Raw genomic sequence first — 17,822 nt, 5'->3', positions numbered from 1 at the left:
ATGTTCCATAAAATTAATACCCTAACAAATAAAATAAAATAAAACTCTATAATTAGGATCGAATTTTCGAACATCATATTGTTCAAAGAAAATAACATTAAATTGTTCAATTTATGGTATAGTTTATGAATAGTTTTAAACTTTTTTGGTGCAAGTACAACAAGATGGACTTTAGAAACAATGGACCCAATTGCGTGGGGATCATGACCTATAGAATTAATTTGATAGGAAATTTAACCATATAATTTCATCCCTTGAATGCCAAAATCTATTCTATCTTTAACCCATTCATATGATAACCACCAATTGGATGGTTAGCATTACACTTGGGAGAAAAACATCGAAAAACTGTGGGAGAGTAGTTGATGATACTTGAACACTTTATAAATTATTTAGCTATCATGTGCAGAATACAAGTGATTCAAATTAAAATATCCATCGTTTCAACATTGAGGTCTTGGTATCGATCCCTAGTAGAGGTGGCTAACAATGAAGTGTAAACTGACAATGGGATGTACTAACAAGCTAACAAAAAATTAAAATAATAAAATATCCAAACTTTGAGTCCAATTTGTGGACTTGCATTGGACTGATAAAACGAAAATATCCAATGGTCCTATTAGAAGGAACAAGCATCCATTAGTAAGAGATTATAATTTTTAGACAAATCTTGTTGTAGCGTTGACTTAGTGATTATAAGTTTCACAATTTATTCATTTTGATGTGAAATAATATAATGTCATCATATAATTTTCTTGTATTTTCACATCAAGCCTCATGGATAGCCAATGTATGAAAGAACTCCCTCCCTTTTTCTACACACGCATGCCGATGCACTCACACCATAGTGGGATTTCACCATAATGGGTACTCTAACCCATCACCTCGTGTTGAAACTCTTGTGAGTTTACCATTGAGGCATGAGAAAGGACCCATGAAAAAACTCTTCTTTAATCATTTTGTTATTTTTAAAAATGGTACTCTATCTCAGATCGTTCGAAACGTAAATGTTATGCTCCAAACTCGGAAACTGAGTTCACAAAATTTTCGATCACCGAATCCGGTGCCGAGAGCCTCCTTTCAACGTACATTTATCTCCTAATAAGCATAACCATAAGTTTACCCAAATCACAAAGGCAACATCATCATCACATATTCACTAATATAAATTTTGAATACAATGCTGAAAGGAAAATACATAAGTCAAAATCAAAGCTCCAGAAGACGGCTGCACGCTCTAAGCTCAACACTACTGCGACCTAACACCACTTACACGCATCTATCGTGCATAAGCTTATAAAAAGCTTAGAGGGTGATAAAAGTGTATGCGCAAGATAAGTGTCAAGCACACAAATACAACGCCATAATCATACAACGTCGGAAATACTGGCAAGATCATGAATCATATGATACCAGAGTAAGTGAAAATACTGCAAGTCTATAAATCATTCAATATCAGAATATGCAATGCGGATCAACTATGCAAATGCGGAATCATAGAGAGCTAAATATTAGATGCCGATGATGTAAGGCAATATGCAAATCCTGCTAAGTCTGTCTAGGCCACATAAGTGTATAAACGTAACAACCCAAAGTGTCATATGTCGCGGATGTAATGCAATATTTGATACGAGTAAAATAACCAAGCTGGAGTATGAGGTCGGGATGATAGTACATAGTATCACAGGCTATGGGATATATCATAAGGGAATTCTATCCAAACCAATCTCATACCTAAATTTGAATAGTGAAACACAATGTGGTAAACTCCTGATCTTAGGTTGGTCGCGTGCCCCAACCGAAATCTTAGTCATTACGAAGGTACACATAACAATTGTTTTCGCACCATCAGTCCGAATGGATAGTGAATGAATGAATGAATGAGTAAAATGCTAAGTATACCACTCATGCTCAGTAAGTCCATATATCAGTACCGTACATCTCTGGGATCATCACCAAGGTATAGTACACTCCAAACCAGATTGTCGCCCCATCACGCGTAAAAAGGTGAGTGGAAGAGACCTCACTATCCGCCTGCCAATATCGGGTCTGACTCGTTGATAGCGGACCCATTCCTCGAGCTGGTCAAACTCAGCCTAACTTTGCCCCCTCCTCTTAGGCAGGTAAGGCTACACCACCTTCCAACCGACCACGACATAGTGGGAGACGCGGCCTAACGGTTTGCGGCCCTCATGCACTCATGCATCCAGTCGGTCTAGACATTGGAGCAACCTCTAGAACCAAGAGAGTTTAGGAAATTTCACCCAGGGATATCTATAGCACCCCATGTAGAACAGATTTTTGGTGTCCCATCTTGCCATCCACAATATGCCTGTGGAGGCTTACGGCCCTGATGTCGTTAGGGCGTATAATGGTCATAACGCAAAATGCGAGATGTATAAGTCATATCATCCAGTCATGCATTAAACTTGCGCATACCGCGCCCTCATGTAGGGTAACTCCCGCCTATTAGGGAGTCTTATAACAACCTATCCAATGATATATGCAATGGTCAACCACATCTCATAACAAACATATAGATGATGTGTATGGGCATGTATTATGATGTTATGCTGTCACATACTCATAATCAGTATCAACAACCGGCACTGATAATCAGCATTGATAATCGGCCTAGATAATTGGCCTCGACAATCAGAAACGGCCTCGACAATCGGAATCGACCTCGACAATCGAAATCGACCTCGACAATCGGAATCGGCCTCGACAATCGGACTTGACAATCGGACTCGGCCTCGACAATCAGACTCGGCCTTGACAATCGGACTTGGCCTCGACGATCGGAATCGGCCTCGACAATTGGAATCAGCCTCGACAATCGGAATCAGCCTCGACAATCGGAATCAGCCTCGACAATTGGACTCAGACTCGGCCTCGACAATCGGAATACGCCTCAACAATCGAACTCGGCCTCGACAATTGGACTCGACCTCGACAATCGAAATCGACCTCGACAATCGAAATCGGCCTCGGCAATCGGACTCAGCTTCAACAATTGGAATTGTCCTCGACAATCAGAATCAGCCTCAACAATCAGAATCGGCCTCACAAAGGGGCTAAGGGAATGTCACAATGTGGACATTTAACCATCATTGCTCCCACGGAGTGGCTCACATAAAGCCAAATGTATTGTGAGCCCATGGCCTGACATAGGGACCTGATACACATCATTATGGGCCTCACTCATGGGTCGCATATACATCACAATGGGCCTCAGCACATGGGCCATAATACACATCACATGGGCCACATCACATGGGCCTATATACATCACAGTGGACCGCATACAATCTCAACGGGCCTCGCATACATCACACTAGGCCTTATCATATGAGCCAATATACATCGCACTGGGCCACAACCCATAGGCCTCAAGTACATTACAATGGATCATAAGTACATCACAATGGGCCTCATATATTTTAATGTGGGCCGCATCAACGGTCGCACCAATGGGCCTTATATATATATATATATATATATATATATATATATATATATATATATCAATATGGGTCGCATCAACGATCACACCAATGGACCTCATAAACGTCAAGTGGGCCTTAACGGATGGGCCATAAATATATCAAGGTGGCCTCATGGATAAGCATAAATACATCACATCGGGCGTCATATACATCAAGTGGGCTGTACCAATGGGCCTCATAAACGTTAAGTGGGCCTTAACAGATGAGCCACAAATACATCAAGGTGACCTCATGGATGGGCCATGAATACATCAAGTCGGGCCGCATCACGGTGGGACACATACATCACAATGAGCCGCACCATGATGGGCCTCGTCATATGGGCCATATATACATCATACTGGGCCTTGCCCATGGGCCTTAGCACTGGCCTCATATATCAAGTGGGCCGCATTAAATGGGCCACGCCATAAATAGCAGCGGAGATGAAGATCGACGATCATCTGAACCATACCACAAATAGCAGTGGAGATAATCATTTTCACTATTTAAATGCACCGGGGCCCACCATAATGTTCATTTTCCATCCAATCCGTTCATAAGGTCACAAAGACCTGGATTAAGAGGAAAAGCAAATCTCATATTGATCCAAAGCTTCTGTGACCCAAATGGTTTCAATGGTAGGCGTTCAACCCTCCACTGATCTTTGTGGTGTGGTCCACCTGATAGGCAGCGTGGATATAGAATAAATATATCAATGGTGGGTCCCACCATCTAGCCATCTGGACGGTGTGGATAAGACCCATACATCATAGTGGCCCTCACAGCACCGTCCAGATGAACGGTGCAAATAATAAATACATCACGGTGGAGTCCACACTGATGGACGGTGTGGAACACAATACATACATCAGTGGGCCCCACGAAGCTTGCTGACGACATTGCAGCTCCTAGCTGCAAGGTTTCCACCGTCCGTTGCAACATACACAATGATGGTAGGGGCCCACCGTCTAGTTAGGCTAGACGGTTTGGATCACAACACACCCATCAAGGTGTGGTCCACTGACAGATGGACAACCTGGACTAAACACATACCTCACGACCAGACCTACCATCCAGAGGTCTGGACGGTGTGGATCTGAAGCACATACATCACCTTGGAGTCCACTACACCGTCCAGACATCTCTGGACGGTGGGGATTCAGAATACATGCATCAAGGTGGGTCCCACCCCCACACGTGTCACACGTGCGGGTGGGCCCACGCCTTAAAATGGATGGATGGTTTTTTTTTTTTTTTTTTTTTTTAAAAAAACATCATGGCTGAAACCCACATAGCATGTTATCGTGTACAGTAGGTATGTAGCTGGTGTGTGGCCCACTGGTCCACCGTCTAGATGGACAGTTTGGATGTCACCGACCCAGATCAGACCCATAGAACTTTTAGTGTCAGCACAACAGCTATTGCTGCAACTGCTGGCCCACCGTCCGTGTGGATCACCAAAGATAGATGACATAGGTGAAACATTACATCACGGTAGGTCCCACGGATCCTACTGTTGCATGTGCAGCAGCTGTTGTAGCGGTTGCTGGCCCTCCCTCCATCGGACGAATGGTTTGGATATAGGACATATAAGGTGGGTCCCATCTGGATGGACGTACGGTGTGGATGCGATCCACACATCAACTGGCCTCACAAACCTTGTTGACGTCAATACAGCAGCTATATAGCTGCTATATGATATAACAAGCATCCTCAATCAGCGCAGGTGGGTCCCACACGGGACCCACCACAATATTATATAATATATTATTATTATTATTATTATTATTATTATTATTATTATTATATAATATAAGATTCAACAACTGCTAGATGCCAATCCAGCAGCAGGTTGATTTGCCAAAACTTGGGCCGTTGGATCTGCCCATCTAGGCTCTGATCTGGAGGGTGTGGATGTACTACACACATACATACATATCAGGGTGGGGTCCACATTTGTGTGGCCCACCAGTGTTGAATTAAACTGATATTTCTGTTTTCTCTCCATCTAGGTTGCTCCAAACGGACAGCAGGTAAGGCCCGGTCATGGCAACGAGGTGGGCCCCGCTTGGACAGCGGTGAGGTCCACCAAATGTATGACATGGATAAGATACTTACATCATAGGTGGGCCACAATAGAGAAAAAATAGAGAGAGAGAGAGAAAAAAAAAAAGTGAAGGGGAGGGACCCCGCCACTATTGAACCCTCCCTTAAACAATATATACATCAAGATGGGTCCCACCATATGTAGGCCCTCAAATCATCAAATCTAAACAAAATCACTCACCATTTTCGTTTCTTCTTGGTCCGATGAAATCCCTATCTCCTCGGCTTCGACTTTAACGGAGGATTATGGAGATTGGATGGTTGGATGGTGGAGATGGGAGGTAGGAAGGTGGGCCACACTAGCTCCTCTTCCTTGGACGTTGGAGTTTTCTCCTCTCCTTGGGGTTGCTTGAAAATGGGGAGAGAGAATGAGAGAGAGAGAGAGAGATGATGGGAGAGAAGTGATGGGAGAGAGGGATGGTGAGTGATGGATGGGTGTACTTGACTAGGTATGGGTTGTAAAAGAGAGTTGGCTTTGGGGTTGCTCTTGTACTTGACATGATGGGATGTGATATGATTAATTGATGGGACATGTTCTCTTGGGTTTGCAAATGCACGACGTTGTACTTGAATTAAATACGGGCCCACATCTCCTGGCTCGGGTATCGCCTCAGCGCGCGAGACACGGCGTCGAAATTGCGGCGACGGCGCAGTCACAAGGATACAAGTCTCGAGTCGAGCCAACTCTGGAATACGGGATACGACTCAAGGTCGCGCGCAACTGCTGGTTACAGATCGCGGGTCACCGGAATTCGACCGGAAGGACTGTAGAAGCCTACGGAATAGTACGGATTAGGATACGGGTCTTACATGAAAACTAGATTATACTCAACTGAGACAACTCAACTAACTGGATTCCGACTGGCTTAGTTTTAATGAGTCTTTCATGGAGACGTAGTTGACTCAATTTTTATGACAATTGATTATTTAACATGGTATCAGAGCGAAAGGTCTCATATTCAAATTTCAGGAGCAACAAAATATGTCTCAATAATATATCCTCCCACGGGAGGCCAAGGGCTAGGAAAATCAAGTCCAACCCATGGACTGTGAAATCAAGCCCGACCTATTTACAGTATGAGTGTCCCTCCACCTTTACCCAGTATATTCCCTACAAAGTTTTACCCCACACATGCAAAAGGGTGTTAAAATCCCTCAATATACATTGATATGCCATCCTTTAATGACTTAAGCTTCTAGTGCACTTGGTTATTTGACATCACGGAGTCGCATGCGTGAAAATTTAGTCAATCTCCGATGTCGCAAGCAACCATTTGAGCCTAAGTTATGAACATACTTACCATCAAGGAGAGAAATACTTACCACCAAAAAGAGAAGGAAGATCAAGCAGGGAATGTGAACGGTTGACATTGATTGGAAATGACATTGTCACGTTTATTGTTATGAGAAGGGAAGACTGTGTACTAAGTTAACTCTGTGCAGGCACTATAATGTATGTACCTGGTCCATGTCATCTATCCATTTTATCAGCTCATTTTAGGCATGAGCCCAAAATTGAAGCATATTTAAAACTCAAGTGAACCGCACAACATGAAACAATGTGAATTGAATGCCTACTGTTGAAAACTTGTTAGGGCCATAGAACTTTTGGATCAAGCTGATATCTGTGTTTTCCTTCATTACCTTATGATCAAGTTGATAACAAATAAACATTACCATGGGCCCTACGATGTCATTATCTCCATTATTTCTTGTGGTGTGGTGCAGCTCATCTTTGGTTATGCTTCAATTTTGAGCTCTAGGTGTGCTTCAATTTTGAACTCATACAGTGGTCCCCACAAAGTTTACTCAGCATGTAATCAACTTCACATGAGAAGTGATTATAAGGTTGACAATAGCTAAGGTCCAATTGTACTCATAGCCAACCTCACTAGGTGTCAGGTCTTGCCAGTTTCATCTCAATTTGAAGATCCAAATTTAATAGGTGCCCTTCAGGTCTCTCGATTTATATGTTGAGCTGGTTCAAGTCAAATAAAAATATTAAGGGCCTATTTGGCCACCTGCATTAGGTGGGATTAAGGTGGATGAAATTATAAAAGTAACAATAAATGTATGTGTAAGGTATCCTTGGATTGAGTTTATTCCATATTTTTTAATACCATGTTTGGAATGTACGCATTAAAAAATAAATTTTAAAAAAAAAATCCTCAGGATTTACTTTCAAATTGCAGTTGGATTGAACCTGAATAAAGCAAAAATCCATCATCTGTGAGATTAGTAATCTCATCTCACACTTCCCAACACAAGACTCATTTTTCAAAGTCTACAAAGTTAATTTTAATTTCATCTCACACTCCTTTTAAACATGCCATTTCAAATTTCAAAGTAGGATTAATAATACAATCCTATTTAATACAACTTAATACCACTGTCCAAATAGACCCTAACATTGTTGGCCCACCCATTCTACGGAATAGATCACACACAAGTGCTAGCAGGCGAGCCCCTTTATGCTTGGGATCCTTCAATCAATGTGACTTTAGGACCACCTCCATCATTAATGAATGAATTAATATGGCGTATGGCTGACGACGGCAATGTAGTGGGCGACTTTGCTGCATTATAACAAGTGGTGATAAAGCATACCACTTTTTTAGTTTTTATTGCCCATCCACAAATTTTGGGCCCCACCACTCTTACCTAACAACAACATCAAACTCATCAGATCCTGATTTCTCCCATTTCATTCTAAACCATTGATTCTTTCTTCTACAATCTTCCATCTAATCGATTGCTATCTCATTCCTGCTTTTCGGCTATGCTTCTTGATGCAGATCAACAAATTGGACAGTCTAGATGTGAGTGGTTGTGTGCCACGTAAGATGGTGGGCCAGGCGCCATGCTTTCATGAGTCGTCAGGAACACCGAACACGTACGCATCACCGCCATTTTGTTTATTAGTCAAAAGGCAGATGGAATCGAAGAATTCCTCCGTTACATTGACTAGACCAATTCAACGGAAGAAATTATACGGTCCATCACGGATCATGTGTCCAATGACCGACGGTTTATCCTTTATGTGAGTAGATGGATGACACTTGACATTGATATGCACACTTACACACTACGAAAATCTTTGTTACTTGTTTGGTTTTTCAATTACAATAACAAATGGTTGTAAATGAGTAGTGATTATTTATTCTTGTAATTTTTTGGTGACATTACTGTAATGATAATTTCACTACGTTGTTTGTTTCATTTAGAAATTATAATAGAAATTATATTTTATATGCTGAAAAGTTATTTACTCTTGTAATTTTGTGGTGACATAACTTACTTTGTTTATTAGTGTATTTGACTCATGAATTATACATTGTCTTCTCTCTTTAGATAAACATTTAAGAATAGTAATGATGACTCATTTACTTCACATTTCATTGGAAAATTTTTATTTGGTTGATATACAAAGTTTTTTTGTGAAATATAAAAGAAGTCTAAAATTGTATTTCGGTTGTTTAGTTTTTTTTATTTTTTATTTTAAAGTTAAGAGTTGATGCAAGCTTTCTAATGAAAAGATGCAGAATGAAATTCTTAAGAACTGTAACATAATATATCTGTAATATATATATATATAGAGAGAGAGAGAGAGAGAGAGAGAGAGAGAGAGAGAGAGATTTTTTAACAATAATTAAAAAATTACTAAGTTAAGAAATATAAAAACTAACAACCAAATACATTTAGTGAGCTTCTACTAATGAAGGAAATGGGTCATTTACTTTCAGATAGTGAAATGTTTACACCAATATGGATGGTTCTGCAAATATCTTCAAGGTATAAGAATCCTAGCCATTCAACTTTAGTTTTTTAATACTCTAGTAGAGAATGAGTGGTATACAAGCCAATGGTAACTATGTACACATGGAGGCATTAAAGGACTATTTAGAGGCATGAAAGGTCATATGCTGCATATTTTATGCCACATTAACAGCTTATACATGATTCATCAAACATCATTTACACACAAAATTGACAAAACAAGGATAAGTACAACCACAGAGAAAAAAGAGCTTTCAAGTTATACACTGTAGACCTTGGTATTATCTATGTTGGAACTTGTGCCACAAATTACATCTTCACCTACTCTTGGAATTGGCCTTTACTTAGGATCAGTTTAATTTTCTACATCTATGGTGAACAATGTATAGTCTCTCTTGAGGGATAGAGTTGATGTTACACCTTCGACACGGTGGGCCGCAAAGCTTGCGATTTATATCAGCTTTGATGAGAACATGCATGTTGTAGAAAAGTCCTTCACTAATTAAGCAAGAGCGAGAAAGGAAGAGAAAATAAACTAAAAAATCTTTTAAAACAAATTTTGAAAGAAAAGGTTGCCATGCAGGCATCCTCTAAAAAAAAAAAAAACCTCTAATTATTATAATTTATTCATAAATAGGTAAATGCCAAAATTCTCATATGGCATATATGGGATTATAATGTTCTATGTATATGTATCATCTATATCAATGTTTTACATGTGTGATCATTTAAACACTCACATGTACCACCGTTAATCTTTAAGTGCCTCACAGGTTCTACAAATTTCAATTAACATACATAAATGTCATAAAATTATGTATGTTATCAACCATTTTAAGTTTTTTACAAATTTTTTTTTTATAAAATGATAATAGGGTATCCAGTCTCCCTTTGAGGGGAGATTATTTCCTGTGGATGTATGCAATCACCTACTAGCCATGTACATCAGGTAATTTATGAAAAAAAGAATCCAAGTCATGTTTGTGGAGAGCAAACCCACGACCTAAACCGTTCCCCAAAATCATAACGACTAAATTCTCTATATATTTCACCACTTAATATTGTAATGCTTAACAAACTTGTCACAATATAAATAGTCGTGCACTGCATGATCTATGTAGCATACACCGAGGATTGTGTACAAAGGCCCTTCTCTCAATGAAGGAAGATGTCTATATTGTGGACTTTATGTTGGAGAGGCAGTCGCATTTCACCTTGATGGCTGCGTGAACTCATGATCTTGGGTTGAAACACTTGTAATGTTACTGCTGAAGCCACAACAATGGGTGCTTGAACTCATGATTTTGTGTTGAAACTCTTACAAGTGTACCACTGAGGTTACATGGGTGCTCCAACCCATGATCTAAATGTTGACATACACAATGAGCCATGAGCCACATGTAGGACCCAGCAATAACTATTTAAATGTGAATTGATAATAATGAACAAAAATCATCGACGAGCCACATGTACGCCATTAGCCTCTGTAACCATCTCGGCAGAAGTAACATTATCAAGTTCTATAAACTTACATGATGTATGTGTTGTATCTACCTATCCTCCCATCTGATAAGATCATTTTAGGGCATGAGGAAAAGAATAAAATATATCCAAATCTCTAATACATATTAAACACTTATCATTAAAAACTTCTCGAGGCTACAAAAGTTTTCGATCAAGTTGATATTTGTGTTGTGTATAGCCTTCTTTTTTTTACACACGCACGCACACCCCACACACTCACGCTAGTGGAATTTCACCACCTATGGGTCCTCAAACCCTTGACCGGGAGTTGAAACTCAGGAGAGTCTACCACCCGAGCAAGTGCAAGCACACTTCATGTGTGTGGACTTATGAACTAGTTGAATCTCATATGCGGGCCCCAGAAAGGTTTCCACAGTGGGTGTCACTGTCTCTATCATTTTCTATAATGAGGTCTGCTTGAGCTTGATCTACTCTAATTTTTGGGCTCCTTCCTTAAAACGATCTCGCCAAATGGATGAATGATATAAATACCACACATATTCATGGTGCGGCCCACAGAACTTGGTCACGTAACTTTAGCAGCGAGATAGCTACTAAAGCCGTAGGTAGATAATCGGCGTCCGCATGATCAATGAAGCTTGATTGCGTGCAAATAGCTTATTTATTGTAGTAAAAAGAACATCGACGGTCCAAATTATCAGACTTTCTCAGAGTGTGGGCCCCAATGGGCGGCGACAGAAGATGGATCCTGAGTCGTAATACGTGCGAAACAAACTCGGGAACAGCTAAGCACTGCGTAATTTCTCTGCAATCTCACGCGGTGGTCCGTGCCTGAAGCTAAGCTGCGCTTGCTATTGGGCTGGGTCGATGCATCTCTCCAACCGACGGCCGACACAGCTCTAGCCAGTAATTGCCGTGCACTATGCCACGTGTACGGTCGAAGATTCTCCAGCCCTTTTTAAATTGTGCAAAACTAACATAGGAGTCTCCGTGTGGACCAATTATATGATACGTGCTCCGCAAGTACGTCCGGTATTCACGTGCTTCCAAATCTTACAAGTGGGACCCGTGATGCTTAATCCAGACCATTGGTCTGTTGCGTATGCCTTAATAAGATCGTCGACGGGACAACCCTAACCACTCGATTCGTGGCCAACAAATGCACGGTTAAGAAGTAAAATTCGAAAGTGGTCCACCTTCTATTGAAAAGGTCTTAATATCGGCGGCTGAGATCCTCCCATACAAGAGATTCTTGCAGCATATTCCATCCAACGGTCGAATTCAACAGACCAATGGTCTGGATTGCGAATCACGAACATCACTTGCCTAAATGAGAGCACGTGTCGACTTTACAGAGAAGTGGGCCACGTAACAAACGACTCCTCGTCGACTGATGCTTCGCACAGCATGCGCCGTTCGATTGATATGTGTGTGGCCATGCTCTGGTAATCCAGACCATCATTCTCTTCCAGACATCTGTTCCGAAAAAGGCAGCAGATTGGTAAATATCAGCCACCCATATTTGGAATTTTATAAGCTGCATGTGGACGTCGTCGTCTTCCTATAAATGATCGTCTACAGTAAGTGGACCAATCGAAAGGTTAGGATTTTTCAACGGTACGTCGCAACGGATTAGTGGCGTGGATTACCGAATACGCGTCCATTTATTAAAAAACCCGTGACTGTGCAAAGACTCCGGTTGCGTATCCTACAATTCCACTTCGCAGAGTCGATTGATACTCGGACAGAGTATGACACTTAATAAGCAGGCACTCAGAAATTGTAAATGGGTCCTACATTTAACTCAAAATAAATCGATTAGGTTGTGAAAACCACTGAAAGTAAGTCAAAATCTCAAAATCAGATCGATTGAACAATCCTAACCTCTGATTATTTAACTACTTGTTTGTTGAAACAGGACCATTGGATCCTTTCATCTTTAATCATCCAATAAACGTCCACCAACTTGTATTCAGATAATCAAATGAACTCGATTTCATTTCTTAGCTGGGACCCGTAATCGAAATGGTTCATTGGAATTACTCGGATGTCACGTATGCAATTTACACGTAGCTTCTAAGTGCCTACGTATGATCTATCACAGCCTGCAGAGTATAAAAAGTTTTCTTCTACTTTCGAGTGAGTTAAACCACGACGCGTGCGTAAACAACTCCGCCAGCTGTCGGTTCCCAGCCGTGACGTGTCGATAGCATCGTCCAGATCAAAGGTGGGGGGCGACCACCAGACAACCGGATAATAAACAAGTAGCCGGTTGCTTCGGAAAGAGGCGTGTTGAAGAAGGTGGGTAAGGTTAGGAAACTTCGTTTAAAGAAATTTAATAATATAAACCAAACACGATGAGAAAAACATAAACAGCAAGTCTTTCTGTTCTACGCTTCTACCAGATTCTAGGGTGAGGTTTCTTTCTCTCTCTGTTTCCTCCTCTCAAATCTCTCTTCTTAGTTCTTTGGTTTTCTTTTTCGGTTTTGAAATTTCTTTATGCGGTTTCAGCAGCAATCGAAGAATCTCTAAAAATCATCAGAGATTGGAGAACGAAAGGTATGCGTATTGCGTCCCCGGAAGGAAGGAATCGGAAGAGAAGATAATAAAAACCCTAGAGATTTCTTGGTAATTGACCATAATCTTTTTCCGGTAATTTATGAGATTTCAAGCGATTATTCTGAAATATTATTTGTTCCGTATTTTCTTTTTCTTTTTTTTTTCCTTTAAAAAATAAATAAATAAATAAATAAAATCTGCAACTCGCCTGCAATCCAATCGAGCGGTGGAAAACCCTATAATCGAAATTGACCGAAACGCCCTTTAAAAAGTCCGTAACCCCCTTCAATCCGTTAGACTCGGAAAGATAGGGCTTTTCGAAACCCGAAGGGTAGTTTGGTCAATCTAAGGAATAAGGAAGCTCCATATCTGGCCATGTATCTGATCTCTTTCTCGATCTTTGCAGGAAAAACCAGAAGCTCTTTATCTAAAACCCTAAGAGAGAGATGGCGTCGGACGAGAGCTGTAACCAGCCGAAGAACCACCGCCTCTGTGCCAACGGCTGCGGTTTCTTCGGCAGCGATGCAACCCTAAACCTCTGCTCGAAATGCTACAGGGATTTCTGCATCAAAGAAGAGCAAGCTGCTTCTGCAAAAGCTGCCGTTGAGAAATCTTTCAATCCTCCCATCCAAACCCCATCGAAGGATCCTGTCTCGTCGGATTCGTCATCATCGTCTTCTTCTTCTTCTGCTGCTGATTTCGGGAACGAAGCATCTGCTGCTGGCTCTGCGGGTTTAGGGAGTTCGGGATCCTCACAGTCGGGTCCGAGCGTTCGGAACCGGTGCGGGTGCTGCAGCAAGCGCGTGGGGCTGACGGGGTTCAAGTGCAGGTGCGGGAGCACCTTTTGCGGTGCCCACAGGTACCCGGAGGAGCACGGGTGCACCTTTGATTTCAAGGGCTTGGGCCGGGAAGCCATCGCAAACGCGAACCCGGTCGTGAAGGCGGACAAGCTGGAGAGGATTTGAGGGTTTGCTGAGGGTATTTTCGTCTTTGTGTGAGGACTGGGGACAAGCTGCATAGGATTTGAGGGTGTTTTCGTAATTGTGGGGGGTGTGTTTGTGGAATTTGGGGTGGTTGTGATGGTGGACATGAACATGAAAAGGATTGGTACATGCTGGCATTGAATATATATATGGTCCAATGGTTATATCGCCTCAATAAAAATAGCTTTCTTAATCAACGGCTAGGATGGTCCTTTACTCCTTTAATAAAGGAGAAGTATATATTTGTTATTTCCTTTATTTTAATATTATTTTTTTAAAAGAACCTTTTAAGTTATAACTAAAATATATAATAACCATTATTAAATGGGAGTATGCTGGTAAGGGCATTTTGGTAAAAATGGAAAGTTTTCTCTACCCATGGAAACGCGGAAAAAGCGATCGTGTAGAGGACTGTTCATATGATTGGGCTTCATACCCTCTTTTTCGAGGTCAACAAATTCCAGATTGAAGACGCTTTGAAATATAAGGGCCTGTTTGGAACACCGTCCAATCCCGAAATCTTGCTTTGGAAAAAACACTGGGTTAAGTGGACCATGGAATTATAATCAACTGACCAGATTTCACCACTAATGCTGGTCACCTGTATTCCAGATTTCACAACTAATGCTGATTCACCTGTATTCCGGATTTCACAACTAATGCTGATCGCCCGTAGAGCTGTACTCGAGTGGAACCGAATTGAGCTTGGCACAGCTGGACTTGGCTCGGCCACTAGCTGACCCCAGTTTGAACTTGACTCGGCACGGTCCTCGACCCTCATTAGCCAGCGCGGCTGGGTTCAGTCAGCAGCTCAGGCCAGTTCAATCTGAGTTTGAGCCGCATGCAGCTCAGGCCAGTTCAATCTAAGTTTGAGCCGTATTTTTAATTTCTCACAGTATGCAAAAACAGCAGCACAAATTTATAGGTATTTCATCTAATATTCATTAGGCATCATTAACATCAAGATCTAAAGGTAATTTTATCAGATAATGTTTTTCTTTTGGTAGTGATTTGTTTCATATCAGATCTTCCCTGTCACTGGTTAATCTAATCTCACGGAGAAAAATAACACTTCGTTGAGTTATTTCATCAAAAATAACACTTCGCTGAGTTATTTCATCAAACACTTGCTGAGCAACATCAATATTAAATAACCGAGCCACCAAACTGGTTTGATCCGAGTTTGATCCGAGTAGAGGTTCGATTTGGGTTGATTCAAGCTCGGCTCGAAATTTTTTCGAGCTCCAAATATCAGCTCGACTCAACTCGAACTCAATTTTGAACCGAATTGAGCTTTTTTGAGTTCAGCCGAGTGATTTAACTAAGCTAAATCAGTTCGTGTACAGCTGTAATAGCCTGGATGTGTATGCAACATACTTCCTTGTCACGTGCCTCCTTTTGTCACATGTAAGGGCATATATGGATGGACGGCGTGGATAAAACACATGCATCAACGCAGTCCAAATGCCAGATGGAATTTGCTTCCATTGGACCAAATTCAAATCCGTTCCAAACAGGCCCGAGAGAATTGTCAATGAGAAGTCATGCCATCCCAAACAGGCTTTGAGAGAATTGTCAATGAGAAGTCATGCCATCCCAAACAGGCTTTAAGAAAATTATGAATGAGAAGTCATGCCATGCCATATATAATTAATGTAAAATTTTCGAATACGAACAGCAGATTTATTGTTCGTTTCGAAGGCCATCCTCAACTGAGCGTTCTCAGGTCGGAGTTTCTGAGCAAATTGGAGATCTCAAAATTTTCGATGTTACCATATACGAAGGGAATATCCAACCAAGCCACATTAATCTAAAACGCATCTGTCATAGAGGACTTGGATGTAAAAAAAATTAAAAAAATTAAAAATAAATAAAAACAGGTTTTCATGGCTTAGATGCTTCCCCAAGCATAGACCGAGGCACTAGTGCCCATGATCCCATTGTGAATGAGTGGGCCAACCAACCAAATGTGTTCAACCACTTGGAAGAGGATACAAGTAAATAATGCTTCTATTTCTCAGGGGCTCCTTTGAGTTGGATATAAATGTAGGCCCCTCATGGAAGACCTACGAATTTTCTGGCTACTTTACATCATTACGACACTGCCGTGTGGTTCTTTACATAGTTCACTAGGCCAATGCCATGTGACACTGACAATTATCCTAAAATAAAAGTTTTTCTAAAACTCAAATAGTGTAATTAACCCTTGCATCCTAGTTTATAAATATATCTAAGTTTCCAAATAAGGTCATAAAAAATTTCTTACGGTTAGGATTTTATCAAATCAGGATCAAAGCCATTGAGAAATCGTCATTTTGTTGGTGTCGATCTTCCTCTTAAGGAAGTCATGTCTACTTGTCCCATATTACTCCCGCCATCCATGTAGGTGGACCCTGCACATGAAAATATGCAGAGGGAGGAAGAGAAAAATGATCTCTCTAAATATAGGTGTGTGCATGCATGCATACAAGTGATGATTGAAGATATAATCTATTTCTAAAGAGGAAGTTGCAATGTAAGGGAGAGAGCAATAATGATACTCTACCACCTTACAAATTTCATATGCCCTGTTACATTAGAATTCTGTGACACTGCCTTATCCTATGTACTTATATTTGATCCAATCCTTCTATTACCATGGTCATCCACTAAAGATCCAAAGCCCATGCAAATAAAGTGGTGGACCCCAAATTTGGACGATCATATTATTATAAAGTGATATAAAAACTATTTTAATGGTAAAAGTTTAGCAGTTGAAAATATTTGTAAGAACTTTAAAATTTATTTGACTGTGGGCCCAACAGAAAAACCACTTAATAAGCATCTGATATTCTAAATATAAGTCATAAGTTCGCTCCTAGAAAACCAGTGGATCTCTTATTGGCCCATTAAAGTATCAACAATCATTGATACACGCGCGCTCGCGCCTAACAATACTTTTATTGGCCACATGATGACCTTGTAAATTAACTTTATAATCAAAATCTTAAGACCTCAAATGTCCTTGGATCTACGAATTGATTAGATCTAGTACGTCTCTAAGTTTATCATAACCCAAGCATGATGGGCCTCCTAGTTTAGAAACCTGACCTCCACCCACCAATGCCATTGTCCAATTATCCAACTCCAAAAGCATGCATCCATGGCACGCTCACACTCTTATGTGGCATGAGGTGAATGCACACCAACTCACCATTATGCTACATGGTGAAGACATTCCATCTTAACTCATCATTAGTCCCCCTTACACAAGATAACTACATCTATTATTATAAAAATGACATCAACCACAGGTCTCTCTTACAACCTGCTCAGTGGTCATGGAACAACAAAGTACCAAGATTCATGACATCCAATTCTCCCTAACCAATAATTGTTATGTTCCATCTCAAGTTCTCAAGGACAAACTGAGGAAGCACTC

The 17,822-nt window shown here is 40.8% G+C and overlaps 1 protein-coding gene across 4 annotated transcripts; it reads left to right on the top strand.

The window, feature by feature from the left end:
• The first annotated feature begins 13,125 nt into the window (after nt 1–13,125).
• Nucleotides 13,126–14,598, top strand: LOC131232933 (zinc finger A20 and AN1 domain-containing stress-associated protein 1-like). Of its 4 annotated transcripts, none has more exons than XM_058229467.1 (3): nt 13,126–13,272; nt 13,374–13,487; nt 13,825–14,598. In XM_058229467.1, exon 3 carries the CDS (start codon nt 13,865–13,867, stop codon nt 14,381–14,383), a length of 519 nt encoding a protein of 172 aa, XP_058085450.1. In that variant the 5' UTR covers nt 13,126–13,272; nt 13,374–13,487; nt 13,825–13,864; the 3' UTR covers nt 14,384–14,598. The 4 variants fall into 4 exon arrangements, with proteins under 4 accessions (XP_058085450.1, XP_058085451.1, XP_058085452.1 ...); XM_058229468.1 differs by having other exon boundaries at nt 13,132–13,272; nt 13,371–13,487; XM_058229469.1 differs by having other exon boundaries at nt 13,189–13,511.
• The last annotated feature ends 3,224 nt before the right edge of the window (nt 14,599–17,822 follow it).

The sequence above is a fragment of the Magnolia sinica genome, chromosome 18 (genome assembly GCF_029962835.1).
Source record: "Magnolia sinica isolate HGM2019 chromosome 18, MsV1, whole genome shotgun sequence".
In the NCBI taxonomy this organism is placed as follows: domain Eukaryota; kingdom Viridiplantae; phylum Streptophyta; class Magnoliopsida; order Magnoliales; family Magnoliaceae; genus Magnolia; species Magnolia sinica.
Note: the sequence above shows the minus strand (reverse complement) of the source record. Positions and strands in the feature narration are given on the sequence as shown.